This window comes from Tupaia chinensis, unplaced genomic scaffold (genome assembly GCF_000334495.1).
Source record: "Tupaia chinensis unplaced genomic scaffold, TupChi_1.0 Scaffold000259_1, whole genome shotgun sequence".
In the NCBI taxonomy this organism is placed as follows: Eukaryota; Metazoa; Chordata; class Mammalia; order Scandentia; family Tupaiidae; genus Tupaia; species Tupaia belangeri.
This window is the reverse complement of record NW_006159739.1, coordinates 1866490-1886683: the sequence shown is the minus strand read 5'-3', so window position 1 is coordinate 1886683 and position 20194 is coordinate 1866490. Positions and strand designations below refer to the sequence as shown.

Below are 20194 nucleotides of genomic sequence, written 5' to 3'. Positions count from 1 at the left end.
TGCCGCCAGCTTAGCAGGGCCCCGGGGGGACACGCAGAGCCCGGAAGGGCCCGCGACGTCCCCCGGCCGGACACAGCCTTGGCGCCCAGCCGCCTCCTGCCGCCGCCTCAAGATATCTTCTTTTTTGGAGAGAGATTTTTGCTATAGGGTACGTGCACTTGCTGGAAAAACAGAAAGAGGAACAGAGAGAAAAGAGAGAAATCACCCCTAGTGGGGATGTCCACACCACACCCCCTTCTTCTCCATTTCTTCCTGAAATTTTGGGCATGCATGCATATGTGCCCAGCATGGTTCAAGCCTCTGAGTCTGGGACTCGAAATGTAGTTGCTTAACCACTACGCTTGCTGGCCCCAGATATGTCTATTTTAATATTACTTAGAATAGCAAATGCGTTTTAAATCATTGATGTCCTAAATTAGAAAATCACTATGTTAAATATGGTACATATATTTGACTCAGCCATTAAAAATACAATTCTAAAGTAGTTTGAAAAATAACTCATGATGATGGGGCTAGCAGGTGGCATAGTGTTGAAGGCACTGGACTTCCACAAAGCCAACCATGATCCCAGACTGGTGGCTTGAAACTCACTCTAGGCTTATGTGCGTGGGTGCCCAAAATCCCGAGGAGAATGGAGAAGGGATTGCTATGTGGCTGTTTCCCTGGGGGGAGGGGGAGGGGTGATTTCTTGCTTTCTTTCTCTCTCTCTCTCTCTGTCTCTGACAAGTGCATGTGCGCTATAGCAAAAAATCTCTCTTAAAAAAGAAAGAAAAGTACTTATGATGACATGTGAATAAAATACAGTGCAAACTCATGCTTTGTTTGTAATTATAAAAATTATTTTTGAACAGACTGTGTCAGAAGAGGACATGTAAAATCAAAAACAAGTAATTTTAATTGATGGAAGTTTGGGTGATTATTCCCTTTTTCTTTCTATTTTATTTTTATAATGGTTCTTAATATTGATTCTATTAAAAACAGCTCAGGATTTGCGAAATAGTCTTGCCAGAAAGTCTAATAGAATCTGGTCCAGTTGTTGAATCCAGTAACTGACTTACAGGAAATACAGTTAAATACATTAGCCAGCAACACAGGATAGCAATCAGTGAGACTCAGATTCTGGGAAAGTATAGGAAAAATAATTCACTTTATTCAATAAAATATTTTTGAAAGAGAACCTGTATAATAAAAGAAACTTTACACATATTCATTAGTTGCAGTGTGTGAACCTTATTTGAATCCTGGTACAAGCATAATATTAAAAGAAGAAATACGATAAAAATAAAATACAGGCCAATCCCAAAGTATAGCACTTAAGATCTATACAGAGGAAGCCCCTATGACTGGCCAGGGTTCGAATTCCAGTCCTGGCAGCTTGAAAAACACACTTATGATGTGGCTGGAAGGTGGTGTGGTGGTTAAGGTGCTGGGCTCACACATAGCTGACCTTGGTTTGAGTCCCAGACCTGGTGGCTTGTTTTCTCACTTTCTCTTTCTCTCTGTCAAATTAAAAAAAAAAAAATTAAACAAGTAAAATAATTCTTTTAGAAAATAAAAACACACTGGGCACTCTGAGCACATGCACACATGCCAAGGATCCTGATGGCTTGATGAATTGGAGGAAAATGGATTACAACATGACCAGGTGTTGATGGAAGGTGCTTTCACTTTTTCTCCCTCTGACATAACAATAACAAAAGATAAAATAATCACAAAAGCTTCAATGAAAATATAAGACTATTGAAAATAAAACACTTTTTTGTTTTTGTTTTTGTTTTTTTTTTGAGAGATTTTTGCTACATGGTATGTGCGCTTGCTTGAGAGACAGACAGAAAGCAAGAAATCACCCCCACAGGGGATAGCCACGTTGCAGTTCCTTCTCCTCCATTCTCCTCTTGGGATTTTGAGTGACTGCGTGGGAGTCCAGTGATGTAACCATTATGCCACTTTCCCTTTCTCTCTGTCAAATTAAAAAAAAAAAAAATTAAACAAGTAAAATAATTCTTTTAGAAAATAAAAACACACTGGGCACTCTGAGCACATGCACACATGCCAAGGATCCTGATGGCTTGATGAATTGGAGGAAAATGGATTACAACATGACCAGGTGTTGATGGAAGGTGCTTTCACTTTTTCTCCCTCTGACATAACAATAACAAAAGATAAAATAATCACAAAAGCTTCAATGAAAATATAAGACTATTGAAAATAAAACACTTTTTTGTTTTTGTTTTTGTTTTTTTTTTGAGAGATTTTTGCTACATGGTATGTGCGCTTGCTTGAGAGACAGACAGAAAGCAAGAAATCACCCCCACAGGGGATAGCCACGTTGCAGTTCCTTCTCCTCCATTCTCCTCTTGGGATTTTGAGTGACTGCGTGGGAGTCCAGTGATGTAACCATTATGCCAACATATTTTATGTTATTAAATTGTTATTAAGGTATGATAAATGTGTTCTGTTTAAAAAAATAGTTCCTGTGTTTCAGAGCTATATACTGAAATATTTAAAGATGAAATGCTGAGATTTATTTCAAAATGATTAGATGGAGAAGTAGGTAAGGATTGCCTTTGATAAGTATCAAGAGGATAATGGCAATTGGGGATTTATTATACTGTTAAGTCTACTTCTGTATGATTGAAAATCTCTGTAATAAAGAGTTTAGGGCTGGGTGTGTGGTACAGTGGATAATGTGCTACTGAAGCGAAGCTGTATCTCACATGGTGACCATAGTTCAAGTCCTTGGCTTGGTCAGCTTATAACATATCAGGCATGTGTGTGAATGCCCAGGATCTGGTGGGCTAGAGGACTAGAGGAAGGGGATTGTAGTGTGACCAGACTCATGTGGAAGGAGAGCCTCTTTCTCTCTCACACATGTGTACCGTATCATAAATAAAGAAAAAAATGTTTTTAAAAACCTTTAAAAATAAAGAATGACCAGGGTGTGGTTACAAAACATAGGGATATATTTTAATTGCTCATCTGTTATAAATTAGCACTTTTTAGCCCACATACAAATCTTTTAATGTACTCTATAAGTATACTATTTACAAGATAATTATATATTAAAAAATTCATAGTACATTAAAGGAAGTGATGTCTGATTGCATCAATTGTAAGCATGTAATTGATCTTAAAATTTATCTAAAATTAAATGCAATTCCAAGTATGCAGTCAATTTTAAAATATAAAGTTCTGTGAATTTTTTTTCTTCCAGTCTGCTGTTACATCTTTCTGTTTGCACAGTTCTCACTTGGAATTCATGTTGAAAAGTCTATATTAGAAACACTATGTGGGCCCAGTGGATGGTGTATTGGTTACATTGCTGAACTCTTCTGTAGTTGACTGTGGTTTGAGTACTGGACTGGTGGCTCAAAACTCATGCTGGGGGGACCAGCAGTTAGCGTAATGGCTATGTTAATGGACTCCCACGTAGTCAACCGTGGTTTGAGTCCCAGACCCAGTGGCTTAAACTCACGCCAGGCATGTGTGCGTGCGTGCCCAAGATCCCGAGAGGAGAGTGGAGGAGAAGGGATTGCAGTGTGGTCATCCCCCCTGGGGGGTGAGTTCTTACTTCCTGTCTCTATGTCTCTCTCTGTCTTTCTTCAAGCGCACATGCTGTATAGCAAAAACCTCTCCAAAAAAAAAAAACCAAAAACAAACTCATGCTGGGCATTTGTGAGTCCATACCTAAGATCCCAGGAGGAGAATGGAAGAGAAGAGATTGGTGTGTGACCATCCCCCCCAAGGGGGGGTGATTTCTTGCTTTCTGTCTCTCCTACAAGTGCATGTGCCCTATAGCAAAAATCTCTCTCTGTGAAGGAAATACAGACTTTATAAAAGAAATACAGACTTTATAAATTGTCCTGTAATGGACTCTTACAGTGACTCTGATAATCATTATTGTTTTCGGTTAACAATATTGAAGTTAGGACACATGTTTGGACAGAGAAAAGATCAGGATTTGAACTGCTTTGGCTCTTAGGCCGTTGATTTTTGGGGGGCATATATTAATAAATGGAAGAGGGACAATGTATTCTTTTTGCATTTGAGAATGTTTATGAGTCATTACTATCACTGATCTTTGTGAATAGCTTGATGTTGGTCAGTAACAATTACTTTTCTACTTTTTTGGTTCTTGCATGGCAGTTACTTTTGTCATAGTTACAGGACTTTTTGAAGACCTGGGACACCATTTTTTTCATTTTCTAATTTGTATAGAAATAAGTGATATTTGATTATTTGAATTACAAAGGGATAAGTGTCGTTCACACTGTAAGGGGTGTATAAATAGGCACAAAGTGGTACATGAGTGTAAAGCTTGTTCGGAAATTTGACAAAATAATTTGTTATATAGAAAGCATGAGTGCAAAATTTTAAAAGAAAAGGAAAGGGAAATAAATCACCAAAATACTAAAGTACTGAATTCATGAAAGATCTATCAAAGGAATATTAGCATTTCTATTTTACATATGACAAAGAGTAGGGCTCAGAGAGTTTAAATTATTCCCATGAGATCATTTGGCTAGTGAATAATAAAGCTGAGTTTGGAACCCGGAGGTGTCACATTATAGAAAATTGTATGTGAAGACTCAAGTGGAACATATTAACCAATGCTTTGCCAAAACATTATATAGAATATATATTATAAATCACCGTAATTGGTCTCTTTACAGTTAGGCAAGTCGTAAAGATCCTGTCATAGGGATCGGCGGGTAGCATGGTGGTTAAGCAACTGGACTCCCACACAGCCAACTGCAGTTTGAGTCCCAGACCTGGCAGCTTGGTTTCTCACTTTCCTTTTCTGTGTCCTTCTGGTCAGATCTGTGTCTCTCTGGTCAGATTTTATTATATATATATATATATATATATATATACACACACACACACACACACACACACACACACACACACATATATATATGTATAAAATACATAATATATAATATAATAATAATAATTGTTGTTATTATTATTATTTAGAGAGGTTTTTGCTATAGGGCACGTGCACTCACCAGAAAGACAGAGAGAGACAGAAAGTGAGAAGTCACCCTTCTTGGGGATGGCCACGCCACAATCCCTTCTCTTCTATTCTCCTCCGGGAACCTTGGGCACATATGCACACATGCCTAGCGTGAGTTTAAGCCACCGGGTCTAGGACTCGAACCGCAGTTGACTACATGGAAGTTCAGCAACATAGCCATTACACCAACTGCTGGTCCCAATAATTATTATAAATGGAATTAAATAAATGAATAATTCTTAAGAAAAAAAACTTAAAATGTCTGGTCATAGTAAGTTACTCATAACCATTAGGCCTATTAACCTTGTGGTCACTATTATTATAAATTGCTTAAAATGTGTTTGTCATCATTAAAAGTGAACAGCCCTAAACTATTTTGTAAATTGGGGTGTTAATGATAGAGCCCTTCCCAAAAAAGTTTTTTTTTTTTTTTCCCTATTCATACATTCATTCAGAATCAAGCAAGCAGTAAGCAGACCTTTACTGAGCATTATGTTTCAGGCACAGAAATAACGTTGGGAATATCAGTATTAAAAAGAATTTAGGAACCAGCAAATGGTATAATGGTTACATTGTTGGACTCCCACATGGCTGATGGCAGTTTGAGACCCTTACTGAGAGGCTTGAAACTCACATCAGGCGCAGATGTATGCATGCCCAAGAGCCTGAGAGGAGAATGGAGGAGAAGGGATTGTTGTGTGGCCATCCCCCTTGGGGGGAGATTTCTCACTTTCTGTGTCTCTCTGCCTCTCTGGCAAGCCCTATAGCAAAAATCTCTAAAAAAAAATTTAGTCTATTGTCCCACTGAGAAATGGAAAATGGAGAAGGGACCAGCAGTTAGCATAATGGCTATGTCGCTGGACTCCCACGTAGTTGACCACGGTTCGCGTTCCGGACCCGGTGGCTTAAAACTTACGTCAGGCGCATGTGTGTGCGTGCCCAGGATCCTGAGAGGAGAATGGAGGAGAAGGGATTGCGGCGTGGCCATCCCCCCAGGGGGGTGATTTCTCGCTTTCTGTCTCTCTGTCTCTCTCTGTCTTTCTGGCGAGCGCACGCACCCTATAGCAAAAACCTCTTAAAAAAAATAAAAGAAATGGAAAATGGAGAGTAAGTTCAACAAATGCAGTAGATTGTGTTGTGATAATAAGATATATGGTAAGATATTGCAGCAATAATATTTTTAAGTTTAGGTGAGCAAATGTGTAATTCTTTTCTCTCTTTATTATTTTTTTCTTTTTTTGGAGAGTTTTTTTGTTTTGTTTTGTTTTGTTTGCTATAGGGCGTGTGCGCTCACCAGACAGACAGAGAGAGACAGAGAGATAGAAAGTGAGAAATAACCCCCCACGGGGGATGGCCATGCCTCAATCCCTTCTCCTCCATTCTCCTCTCGGAATCTTGGGCACGCACGCACACGCACCCGGCGTGAGTTTAAGACACAGGATCTGGGACTCGAACCACAGTCGACTCCATGGGAGTTCAACGACATAGTCATTACGCCAACTGCTGGTCACTTTCTTTATTTTTTAAATTTTTTTTTGCCTTAGGGTGTTTGTACTCACCAGAGAAAGTGAGTGAAAAAAATAGCAGGAGGGAAAGTGAGAATCACCCTCCCCAAAGGGGCATAACCATGCCACAGTCCTTTCTCCTCTCAGGATTTTGGGCATGCACACACATGTGCCTGGTGTGATTTTCAAGCCACCAGGTCCAGGACTTAAAGTGTAATCAACCATGTGGAAGTCCAGTGTCTTAACCACTATGCCACCTGCTGGCCCCATGTGTAATTGTTTTTATTTCTAGAACTGACTTTGGACTAAGATCTACCTTGGAGAACTCAAGAAGATACTTAGCTGATGTTTGGCATGTAGTAGGATGTCTATGGTTGTTAGAATCACAGGATTGCTTCTAATATTTACTAAGCCATGACCAGGGCTGCCAAACATTCTGCTTACACAGGACAGTGCTATCCAAAGAAAATTGTCCCACTGAAAATGCCAAGATGCCCCTGCCAGGAAATACTGACTAACCTGGCTCATGGCACACAAGTTCATCTTAATCTTTTTAGGCAAATTCATTATTATCCAGTAATTTCAAATCCAGGATTATTAAACCATTCCCAGCCTGGTTCAAGTTTCTTAGATTCTTCCCATTTTCTTCATGGTGCTAATTATAATGGCCGAAGAATCTTATAGCATCATGATCTTTGTTTTTTTTGAGGATAGGACGTGACATTTTCAGGTCTCCCTTCTTTTTTTTTAAAAAAGAAGAGTTTATTTATTTTATGAGAGAGGAGGAGAAAGAGAAAGAAATAGGGAACCCTGACAGCGTCTTGCCACACCAGACCCAGGCTCTTCCTAGGCTCCCAACCAGGTAGGATCATGGGCATACTTGGTGTCTTCAGGTTGACGCAGAATCCAAACATTGAACTTTCCCATATGGCATCAGTGTTATGCAGTGGTGCTCTTCTGCCTGTATCACTACAGCTGGGCCTTGCTCTTCTATTAATATATATATATATATTTTATTGTGTTACACTGTCTATGTCAGTCATAGCACAGTCCAATGGAACTTTGTGGTGTAGGTCATATTTTATTTCATGAAATTCTTTGGCCAACAGCGATCCCACTATGAAAATAAATAGTCCCCAAAATAAATGCATCCCTTAGTCTGTCTCCTGTTTTCTTGCCATTCTAAATACTCTTTTGGCAAGTCATCCACTTTTCTAGCTAAGTACTGTTCCTCTCTCTGATCCCCTTGGATATATGAAATATTCTCTGCATACTGTTCTTAGGCCTATGGGATATTCCGAAGATTGGATATTCTTGGGTTCTTCTGTTTACTGCATTGTGCTCTTCCCTTGCTTACATTATTTTGAAAAGGATATCTATAACATGTTACTGTTTTTTCACATTCTTATTTGAGATTATTTTCTAAAAGCTAGGGAAAATCATTAACTAGGGCTAACAAAACACCACAAACTATGTGGCTTTCACAACAGAAATTGATTATCTCACAGTTCTGGATTGTTTTTTTCTGAAGATTATGAGGGAAGACGCTGTTCCTTGTCTTTCCTTGATTTATGAATGGGCGCTTTATGTTCACATGGTATTCTCTCTGTATGCTTACCTGTGTCCAAATTTGCCCCTTTCTTAAGGACACCAGTCATTGGATTAGGACCCATCCTACTGACCTCATTTTAATTTCTGTAAAAACCCTATTTCTAAATAAGTTGTTACTCTGAAGTGCTAGGGTTTAACATATGTATTTGTAGATTTGTAGGGGGCACAGTTCAACCCATAACTCCAATAGTTTTATTTTCTTTGTTTTCATTTTTTAAATGTAAATATTTGATGTAGTGATGCACATTTGTAATCCCAGCTACTCAGGAGGCCTAAGTAGGAGGATAGACCCCGGCAACCTGTCTCCAAAACTAAAGTGGAAATAAAAATGAATGAAGTGAAAAATGCAGAAAAACTCTAAAATAAAACTAAAATATCCCAATTTAGCTTTTTAAAAAAATTATATAGAGAGAAAAAAGCCTGACTTCCATCCTGCTCTTATCCTCCAGCTTGACTATTTTACTTTTTTATGTCAGTCAGTGCGTACAGGACTATCTTATTCTTTCTACAGCTAGTCAGTGTTTTATTTTGTGGATATACTGTAGTTTAACTGTTTATGAATTTTAGGCTTGTATCTATTATATACCATACAAATACTTTCGTCTGTGTGTGATTTGTGTTTTAACTTAGTGGATTATTCACTACAAAGTTTATAGAGTTATTTAATCACTTTTATTATAAATTAATGTTCTCTGTAATAACTGCAGTAACTCTTTAAGACTGCCCAGCAGATGGTGTTGTGTTTAAGGCACTGGACTCCGTGGTTCGGGTCTTGGACCTGAAGGCTTGAAACTCACGCTGGGAGTGTGTGCGTGTGTGCCCAAAATCCCAGGAGGAGACTGGAGAAGAGATTATGGCAGGGCCAGTCCCCCTGGGGAGTGATTTCTCACTTTCTTTCTCACTGTCTCTTTCTGTCTCTCCTGTGAATGCACACACCCTGTGGCAAAAACCATAAAAAAAAAAATTGACCGTTCTTGTTCCTGTCCATCTTTTCTTTTCACTGTGGCTGTACATATTTGATCAAATCTTTCTCTTTGATTAAAACATTCAAGCGATTTCCCGCTGCTCCTTCAGAAAGGCCAAAATAGTCCCGACCTCCAGGGCATAGGCAGTAGTGTACTGGACAGCGGTGCAGGAAACCACATAGTTGACCACAGATGAAGTTCTCCAACTGACCTGAAAACGTGCCCGATGGCTTGTGTGCCTGTGATCCTGATGAACTTCGTGGTTGGGGGAGAGACCACAGTGCAATGAGACTCTGTCCAGGATAATACCTGTCTTTTTTTTTTTTTTTTTTTAAGAGAGTCCCCCTGGGGAGTGATTTCTCACTTTCTTTCTCACTGTCTCTTTCTGTCTCTCCTGTGAATGCACACACCCTGTGGCAAAAACCATAAAAAAAAAAAATTGACCAAATCCGTTCTTGTTCCTGTCCATCTTTTCTTTTCACTGTGGCTGTACATATTTGATCAAATCTTTCTCTTTGATTAAAACATTCAAGCGATTTCCCGCTGCTCCTTCAGAAAGGCCAAAATAGTCCCGACCTCCAGGGCATAGGCAGTAGTGTACTGGACAGCGGTGCAGGAAACCACATAGTTGACCACAGATGAAGTTCTCCAACTGACCTGAAAACGTGCCCGATGGCTTGTGTGCCTGTGATCCTGATGAACTTCGTGGTTGGGGGAGAGACCACAGTGCAATGAGACTCTGTCCAGGATAATACCTGTCTTTTTTTTTTTTTTTCTTTAAGAGAGATATTTGCTATAAATAGTTTTTTAGTTCCCTTTGTGGAAACATATTTCTTCCCCCAATAGGGCCTGTGCCCATGCCGTTTACTTATTTTTGCCTCTCTCTTTGGTACTGCTTTATGTATAGAGAATTCTTACCCATCCTGCAGATTTTTTTTTTAAAGAGATTTTTGCTATAGGGCATGTGCACTTGCCAGAGAAAAAGAGAGAGACAGAAGGCTAGCAACCACCCCCCTTCCACCCGGGGGGGATGGCCATACCACAATCCCTCCTCTATTCTCCTTTCGGGATTTTGGGCACACACGCACATGCACTCAGTGTGTGTCAAGTGACTGGGTCTGGGACTTGAACCACAGTGGGCATGTGGCAGTCCAGCAACATAATCATTACACTATCTGCTGGTCCCCATCATGTTGATTTTATCTCTAAATAAAACTTTCCCTGACCCTGTTAATGTAATCTAAAGCTGAGATTGCTGGTCTTACTTTACCATGAATCACTTTTCAAGCAAGTAACTTTATATTCACTTGTGTTATTATTTGATATTAGGTTATAACCTGAAATCCATAGACTAAATTCCATGAAGGCAAGGACCATGTCTGTTTATTCACTGCCACATCTCTTCTAGCTAGCCTGGTACCCAACACATAGACTGAGTTCAGATGTTTGTGGAATAAATGATGGAATGATGGTTTCTTGTGTTTTCTCTCTATTGTAAAAGTTATTGAAGAATTTCAAGAAGTTTGACATGATTAGATTTACTTTTTAGAAAATTCTCTTATTTGGTCTTTGTGTGGAAAATGAATTTGAAAGGTAGATCTGCAGATTAAGAGGATAAATTACTGATTATGAAGATTGTCTAGACCTCACATAATCAAGGCAGCAATATTAGACATGGAGAGGAAGAGATGGAATTTCAGAAGAACCATTTAAGAGAGAGAACCACCAGGACTTAGTGACTAACTAGATGGGGTCATGGTGAAGAAAGGAAAAGTCAAGATTCCAAATTAAAATGAAATATATACATTAGTACAAGATGTTATTACATAGTAGTTAAGAACAAAGCCATTAAAGTCATACAGAATTACAATGTAATTTATTAGCTGTATGACCCTGAACATAATGTCTTAGTTCATTTGGGCTGCTATAACAAAATACCATAGACTGGATGGCTTATAAACAGAAATGTAATTCTCATAGTTTTGGTAGCTAAGAAGTCTTAAGATCATGATACTGGCATATTCAGTGTCTCATGAGGGCCTGCTTTCTCATAGATAGCTGTCTTCTCCCTCTAACTTCACATTATAGAAGAGAAGAGCAGGGGTTTCTTCCTTCCTTCCTTCCTTCCTTCCTTCCTTCCTTCCTTCCTTCCTTCCTTCCTTTCTTTCTTTCTTTCTTTCTTTTTTTAGAGCAGGGATTTTTTACAGATGACTTACAAGAGCACTAATTTCATTCATGAGACCAGAGCTCTCATGACCTGATCATCTCTCTGAAGTCCCACACCTTACATACTAATTACTCTCACTTTGGGGGTTAGGTTCCTCTTTCTTTCTTTCTTTCTTTCTTTCTTTCTTTCTTTCTTTCTTTCTTTCTTTCTTTCTTTCTTTCTTTCTTTCTTTCTTCCTTTCTTCCTTTCTTCCTTTCTTCCTTTCTTCCTTTCTTCCTTTCTTTCTTTTTTCTCCCTAAGAATCTTCCTATAGGGTGTGTGTGCTCACCAAAGAGACAGAGACAGACAGAGAGTGAGAAATCATACCCTTGGGGGTTGGCCACACCATTATCCCCTCTTTTCCATTCTCCTCTTGGGATTCTGGGCATGCACGTACAGGTACCTGGCATGAGTTTCAAGCTGTCAGGTCTGGGATTTTGAACCTTGGTCAACCACATGGGAGTGCAGCTTCTTAACCACTGTGCCACCTCCTGGCCTTGGGAGTTAGGATTTCAATATATGGTTTTGAGAACATTCTAACTATAACAATCTCTGTTAATTGTAAATGAGTGCCTTCATAGAATTTTTGATGTTAAATGAGGTAATATATGTGAAGAGCCTGGTATTCATACAGTTTGCCATGAGTCATTTAACCATCCAAATTCACTTTCTTCTGAACAATGGCAAAGGTAGTATACCTCCTGTTCTCTCTGCATCATAAAGTTGCTTTGAGAAAGTGAAACTCTTTGGATACTGTAAATTGGCAATCATAATAGCTAGATATGGGAGGAATCTTCAGAACGATCGTAGAAAATTATGTATTAGGAAAAAACTGTGCATAGACTTCAAAATAATTTTTGCACCAAAATAAACTCATATTTTAATCCCATTTGTCTATAAGCTTTTTGAAGTTCTCTCATACTAACTCTTCTTTTCTAGTCTGTCTTTCCTTTTTTGCTATGGTGCGTGTGCACTAGCCAGAGAGAGAGAGAAAATAAGAGAGAAAGTATCCCCAAAGTTAGATGACCACGCTGTAATCCCTTCTCCTCCATTCTCCGCTTGGGATTTGGGGCATGCATGCACATGCACCAGGCCCGTTTTTCAAGCTGCTAAGTCCAGGACTTGAACCTGTAATTGGCCACTTTAACTGCATGCCACAGGCTGGCCCTCTGACTTATTCTTTAATATGGCCCATCATTTCTTGCTTCATCTTTGTGATATATAGGATATAGGATACTTCTTGGCCATAAAAACTGGAGAAGTAGAATTTATCCTATTGGGAACAGCTTTTTGTCTCTGTGAAGCTCTGTGTGACAAATGACTAATGAGTCCTCAAGGAAATAAATCTTAACAGAACCAAGGAGACTCTTATTTTTTTTTTTTTTTCTGGTGTGGAAAGGGAGAAGAAAGTGAGATTATCAGGAATCAAGCCCAGAAAGTGGAAATGAGGCACTGAAAATTGGCATGGCTGATTTTTGTTGCCTGCTGTGATTTCCTATAGCTGGAGTTTTGCTTATTTTTATGATTGAGGTGTGTATACACACACACAGACATATACACACATTTTTTTAAAGAATTATTTTATTCACTATTATTATTATTTTTAATTTTGACCAGAGAATGACAGGAAGAGAGAGAGGGAAAGTGAGAAAGCAAGCCAGCAAGTCTGGGACTCAACCACAGCCAGTCATGTGGGAGTCCAGCGCCTTAACCACCGTACCTCCTGCTGGCCCAGAATTGTAAATTTTGATCATTGGCCTTCATAGCAAACCAGTGGAAATGGCTGGTATAGTTATTATTTCACACATAAAGATGGTTAAAAACAGAAATTAAAACTCAGAAATTCCAATCTTTTTTTGTTTCATCCTGGTCTCATGCCCTCCCAAACAGAAATAACAGATGTAAGGACCAGCAGTTAGCGTAATAGCTATGTTGCTGGACTCCCACGTAGTCGACCGCGGTTTGAGTCCCAGACCCGGTGGCTTAAACTCACGCTAGGCGCATGCACGTGCGTGCCCAAATCCCGAGAGGAGAATGGAGGAGAAGGGATTGCGGCGTGGCCATCCCCCCTGGGGAGTGATTTCTTGCTTTCTGTCTCTCTATCTCTCTCTGTGTCTGGCGAGCGCACGCACCCTATAGCAAAAAAAAAAAAAGAAAGAAAGAAATAGATGTAACTTATCTTTAAATGCCCGTGTTATGTGATACTGCATATCGTGATTTTACCTAAAGGTAACTCAGGTGAGTTCTCCCCCCCCACCCCACCCCACTATGTATATATTTGCTGCATGATCTTGACTAAAATTTTTATTTTCAGCCAACAGGTTCTATTTCCTTATTGTTAATAGACATGTGAATCTCACTCTTGGCTTTTATATTGGCTAGCTTTCTGAACTGCGTTTTCTTTGGGAGCTTTTAGTATTGTAGTCTAATAGGGCTCACTGTCCATCAGTATTGGTCAATACTGGTTTACTCCTTTGCACCTAAATACATTTAGTATGTTCTTTTTCCCTATAGGTTTTTTGTGCTTCCTGCTGTAGCCTGAAATGTAAACTGTTGTACATGGACAGGAAAGAAGCTAGAGTATGTGTTATCTGCCATTCAGTACTAATGAATGGTAAGTATCAAATCAGGTTGATCTCACAGTTATTGAGGCAGAACAAGAGAATTCCAGTAAGATTATGTTTTTTTTTTCTTGCCTTTCTCTACAAGTTACTTACCTTCTCAAATGTAATAACTTCAACTGAAAATATTGAATTTAATTTCCATGTTTTGAAAGTATCTTAGCATTTTAGAGTACCTCTTTTAATGAATGAATGCTAAAGCCAGGTAAGTTTTATAGAAATAATGGAAGTTCTTTGGAAATCTGGTGCTAGCTGTTTGTATTATCTCTGTTAATGTTCCTGTGAAAAGATTTGGGGGTGTGAAATGACTTGGTTATGGTGGGGATAGAGAGCTATTGACCACCTTGATGATGAGATACTAAAATAGGGCTTAGGTTTTCCTTTTGAGAAAAGCAATCTCTTATTAGGGAACACCTTAATAACTTAGAATATATTCTAATCATTTACCTTGTTAAGAAGAAATATTTTATCATCGAGAGTCAAGTAGAAAATTTCACTTTTCTATCAGTTTTCTTTTTTGTGTTACTTAGATTTGCTTGAAGGATAATTAAGAATTTTGTTGTTATGTGGTCAAAGAACATGGCTTAGGGGAAGATAAATAAACTTATGTAGTGTTCATCTTCGTGGGACTGGAAATGAATCTAAGGGCATTTTAGTTATAACAGCAATAAAAACCCCTGTGTATTCTTGAGAAGAGATACCATAAAACTGATCAGGCTGTAATATTTTATTTTGATGACATCTTTGAACAGTTGGTAGAACAATTGCTAATAGACATAAGATGTTGAACTTGGACACCAGTGCTGCCTGGGCCAGGATAGTGTTTCTCCTGGAGGCTGGAACTGACCTGCTTTGAGACCCCCCTGCTCTGTCTGTCTGCATTGCTCATAGTGATGTCTTCCTGTGCTGGCTTATTAACCTCTTGCATGTCAGTTAATCTGATCTGTTCTAATCTCCTGTGATCCACCCAATTTCCTCCCATTTCTGAATTCTTACATTTTTGATCAAATATGAGTCATTCTTTCTACTCTTAAAGGTCACTTTTTAGATGGTGGTTATTTCACTTGGTTGCTCAATTGATTTTATTCCACTGCTTTCATTTTTGGAGACAGCCACGAGAAGAGCATGCTGCTTAATTATAGTACATAAAACCTCTTTTATTTGATGAGGTCTTTTAACTTGATAGCTTTTTTTTTTTAACTTGGCATCGCTAAAGATGAAGGAAATGGCAGAGGATTCCTATGGAACACTTACTTTTATTAAGCCATGGAGGCCCTTAACAGGGAATCCTAAGGTAATCCACTTTTCCTGGTTTTTCCAGTGTCTTTCCTCTCGCATGGCTTAGCCCGGTCTTTTTCTGCTTTCTTTCTTTTTTCTCCCTAAGAATCTTCCTATAGGGTGTGTGTGCTCACCAAAGAGACAGAGACAGACAGAGAGTGAGAAATCATACCCTTGGGGGTTGGCCACACCATTATCCCCTCTTTTCCATTCTCCTCTTGGGATTCTGGGCATGCACGTACAGGTACCTGGCATGAGTTTCAAGCTGTCAGGTCTGGGATTTTGAACCTTGGTCAACCACATGGGAGTGCAGCTTCTTAACCACTGTGCCACCTCCTGGCCTTGGGAGTTAGGATTTCAATATATGGTTTTGAGAACATTCTAACTATAACAATCTCTGTTAATTGTAAATGAGTGCCTTCATAGAATTTTTGATGTTAAATGAGGTAATATATGTGAAGAGCCTGGTATTCATACAGTTTGCCATGAGGCATTTAACCATCCAAATTCACTTTCTTCTGAACAATGGCAAAGGTAGTATACCTCCTGTTCTCTCTGCATCATAAAGTTGCTTTGAGAAAGTGAAACTCTTTGGATACTGTAAATTGGCAATCATAATAGCTAGATATGGGAGGAATCTTCAGAACGATCGTAGAAAATTATGTATTAGGAAAAAACTGTGCATAGACTTCAAAATAATTTTTGCACCAAAATAAACTCATATTTTAATCCCATTTGTCTATAAGCTTTTTGAAGTTCTCTCATACTAACTCTTCTTTTCTAGTCTGTCTTTCCTTTTTTGCTATGGTGCGTGTGCACTAGCCAGAGAGAGAGAGAAAATAAGAGAGAAAGTATCCCCAAAGTTAGATGACCACGCTGTAATCCCTTCTCCTCCATTCTCCGCTTGGGATTTGGGGCATGCATGCACATGCACCAGGCCCGTTTTTCAAGCTGCTAAGTCCAGGACTTGAACCTGTAATTGGCCACTTTAACTGCATGCCACAGGCTGGCCCTCTGACTTATTCTTTAATATGGCCCATCATTTCTTGCTTCATCTTTGTGATATATAGGATATAGGATACTTCTTGGCCATAAAAACTGGAGAAGTAGAATTTATCCTATTGGGAACAGCTTTTTGTCTCTGTGAAGCTCTGTGTGACAAATGACTAATGAGTCCTCAAGGAAATAAATCTTAACAGAACCAAGGAGACTCTTATTTATTTATTTTTTTTTTTTTCTGGTGTGGAAAGGGAGAAGAAAGTGAGATTATCAGGAATCAAGCCCAGAAAGTGGAAATGAGGCACTGAAAATTGGCATGGCTGATTTTTGTTGCCTGCTGTGATTTCCTATAGCTGGAGTTTTGCTTATTTTTATGATTGAGGTGTGTATACACACACACAGACATATACACACATTTTTTTAAAGAATTATTTTATTCACTATTATTATTATTTTTAATTTTGACCAGAGAATGACAGGAAGAGAGAGAGGGAAAGTGAGAAAGCAAGCCAGCAAGTCTGGGACTCAACCACAGCCAGTCATGTGGGAGTCCAGCGCCTTAACCACCGTACCTCCTGCTGGCCCAGAATTGTAAATTTTGATCATTGGCCTTCATAGCAAACCAGTGGAAATGGCTGGTATAGTTATTATTTCACACATAAAGATGGTTAAAAACAGAAATTAAAACTCAGAAATTCCAATCTTTTTTTGTTTCATCCTGGTCTCATGCCCTCCCAAACAGAAATAACAGATGTAAGGACCAGCAGTTAGCGTAATAGCTATGTTGCTGGACTCCCACATAGTCGACCGTGGTTTGAGTCCCCGACCCGGTGGCTTAAACTCACGCTGGGCGCGTGCACGTGCGTGCCCAAGATCCCGAGAGGAGAATGGAGGAGAAGGGATTGCGGCGTGGCCATCCCCCCTGGGGAGTGATTTCTTGCTTTCTGTCTCTCTATCTCTCTCTGTGTCTGGCGAGCGCACGCACCCTATAGCAAAAAAAAAAAAAGAAAGAAAGAAATAGATGTAACTTATCTTTAAATGCCCGTGTTATGTGATACTGCATATCGTGATTTTACCTAAAGGTAACTCAGGTGAGTTCTCCCCCCCCACCCCACCCCACTATGTATATATTTGCTGCATGATCTTGACTAAAATTTTTATTTTCAGCCAACAGGTTCTATTTCCTTATTGTTAATAGACATGTGAATCTCACTCTTGGCTTTTATATTGGCTAGCTTTCTGAACTGCGTTTTCTTTGGGAGCTTTTAGTATTGTAGTCTAATAGGGCTCACTGTCCATCAGTATTGGTCAATACTGGTTTACTCCTTTGCACCTAAATACATTTAGTATGTTCTTTTTCCCTATAGGTTTTTTGTGCTTCCTGCTGTAGCCTGAAATGTAAACTGTTGTACATGGACAGGAAAGAAGCTAGAGTATGTGTTATCTGCCATTCAGTACTAATGAATGGTAAGTATCAAATCAGGTTGATCTCACAGTTATTGAGGCAGAACAAGAGAATTCCAGTAAGATTATGTTTTTTTTTTCTTGCCTTTCTCTACAAGTTACTTACCTTCTCAAATGTAATAACTTCAACTGAAAATATTGAATTTAATTTCCATGTTTTGAAAGTATCTTAGCATTTTAGAGTACCTCTTTTAATGAATGAATGCTAAAGCCAGGTAAGTTTTATAGAAATAATGGAAGTTCTTTGGAAATCTGGTGCTAGCTGTTTGTATTATCTCTGTTAATGTTCCTGTGAAAAGATTTGGGGGTGTGAAATGACTTGGTTATGGTGGGGATAGAGAGCTATTGACCACCTTGATGATGAGATACTAAAATAGGGCTTAGGTTTTCCTTTTGAGAAAAGCAATCTCTTATTAGGGAACACCTTAATAACTTAGAATATATTCTAATCATTTACCTTGTTAAGAAGAAATATTTTATCATCGAGAGTCAAGTAGAAAATTTCACTTTTCTATCAGTTTTCTTTTTTGTGTTACTTAGATTTGCTTGAAGGATAATTAAGAATTTTGTTGTTATGTGGTCAAAGAACATGGCTTAGGGGAAGATAAATAAACTTATGTAGTGTTCATCTTCGTGGGACTGGAAATGAATCTAAGGGCATTTTAGTTATAACAGCAATAAAAACCCCTGTGTATTCTTGAGAAGAGATACCATAAAACTGATCAGGCTGTAATATTTTATTTTGATGACATCTTTGAACAGTTGGTAGAACAATTGCTAATAGACATAAGATGTTGAACTTGGACACCAGTGCTGCCTGGGCCAGGATAGTGTTTCTCCTGGAGGCTGGAACTGACCTGCTTTGAGACCCCCCTGCTCTGTCTGTCTGCATTGCTCATAGTGATGTCTTCCTGTGCTGGCTTATTAACCTCTTGCATGTCAGTTAATCTGATCTGTTCTAATCTCCTGTGATCCACCCAATTTCCTCCCATTTCTGAATTCTTACATTTTTGATCAAATATGAGTCATTCTTTCTACTCTTAAAGGTCACTTTTTAGATGGTGGTTATTTCACTTGGTTGCTCAATTGATTTTATTCCACTGCTTTCATTTTTGGAGACAGCCACGAGAAGAGCATGCTGCTTAATTATAGTACATAAAACCTCTTTTATTTGATGAGGTCTTTTAACTTGATAGCTTTTTTTTTTTAACTTGGCATCGCTAAAGATGAAGGAAATGGCAGAGGATTCCTATGGAACACTTACTTTTATTAAGCCATGGAGGCCCTTAACAGGGAATCCTAAGGTAATCCACTTTTCCTGGTTTTTCCAGTGTCTTTCCTCTCGCATGGCTTAGCCCGGTCTTTTTCTGAATACTTAATTTGATGCTTTTCAGTGTTTCCCATTCCTTTTTCCTGTTCTCCTTTTCTCTTCCTTCCCTCTTTCTGCTAGTGCTTTCAAAAGAACATAGCTTTTGTTACTAGCCTTGTCTTGAAGTTTGGAGACAATAAATATTCAAAATCCGTGAATCATTCTTTGATGTTGAATGAGAGTTTTGAAAAGATGCTCAAAAATTGGGTGGTTTCTGTTCTTAGGCATGTGATAATACCTAAACCTAGAAGATAAAATTTAATATCTTTCAATTCTATAACACCTTTTATCCTATTTACTTTAAAGACAATGGTTGGATATATCAGTATTAGTAAAATTATAGGGTGTACAGAATCTTAACAAACTTGCGATCGTTCATATTTGTTGATCACACTTATATGATCTGGCACATTTTCATGTTCAAATGGGTCCTGTGCTTTAGAGACACACCAAAGATGTGAAATGGTTGTTATTGCTGAGTACTTTTATACCAAGGTGACAATTGCATAAAAGCAGAATTCACAACCATGTTTAGATGTGTTCTCCTAAGCTTTAGGCTTCAGAATTTTTCATATGAAATTTTATCTCAACTAAGGGCCTAAAAGTCTAGAATTGAAACTAAAAGTCACATACGGAATTATGCTATTTTAGCCCCTGATTTTGATTTTTGGTAGAACTTTATAAAATTCATTAACTATTAAAACATCCCCCCCCAAAAAAGAAAAAGTCTCAATGCCAGCCCAGTTTGACATTTTACTCTCTCTTAAGGGAATGTATGGTCTCCTTTCAAGAAGCCAGAAGCCTAGTCTTTAACTCAGACTGATCTACTATAAGCTTGTATCAGAAGTATCATGTCATTCTTAAAAGAAAAAAGAAAAATCACATAAGTCTTATTTGCTCCGACCAGTTTGTTTAGCTAAATGGCTCCTTTACTGATTAAAATGACCTGTTTCTCTATTACCTTCACTAACTCGAAGAGAGACATAATATGCGTGTTAATAAGCAGGAGCTGCAGTTATTTATCCAATATTGTGGAGGTCTTGATGTCCATATTTTGTAATCCATTCACATTGATTGTGTCTGTATTTGCTTTAGCTCAAGCCTGGGAGAACATGATGAGTGCCTCAAGCCAGAGCCCTAACCCTAACAATCCTGC

At 38.7% G+C, this 20194-nt stretch overlaps 1 protein-coding gene across 3 annotated transcripts in view; it reads left to right on the top strand.

Moving 5' to 3' along the window:
• ZFYVE9 (zinc finger FYVE-type containing 9) overlaps positions 1-20194 on the top strand; it is a 137589-nt gene that overhangs the window by 34565 nt on the left and 82830 nt on the right. The window contains exons 4-5 of one of the 3 annotated variants that reach the window (XM_006149399.2): positions 13822-13921; positions 20134-20194. In XM_006149399.2, coding sequence (XP_006149461.1) covers positions 13822-13921; positions 20134-20194 — 161 coding nt within the window. Of the gene's footprint in view, positions 1-13821; positions 13922-17576; positions 17673-20133 lie in introns of those variants that run through there. The other 2 variants (XM_027772237.1, XM_006149398.2) reach the window with 2 other exon arrangements.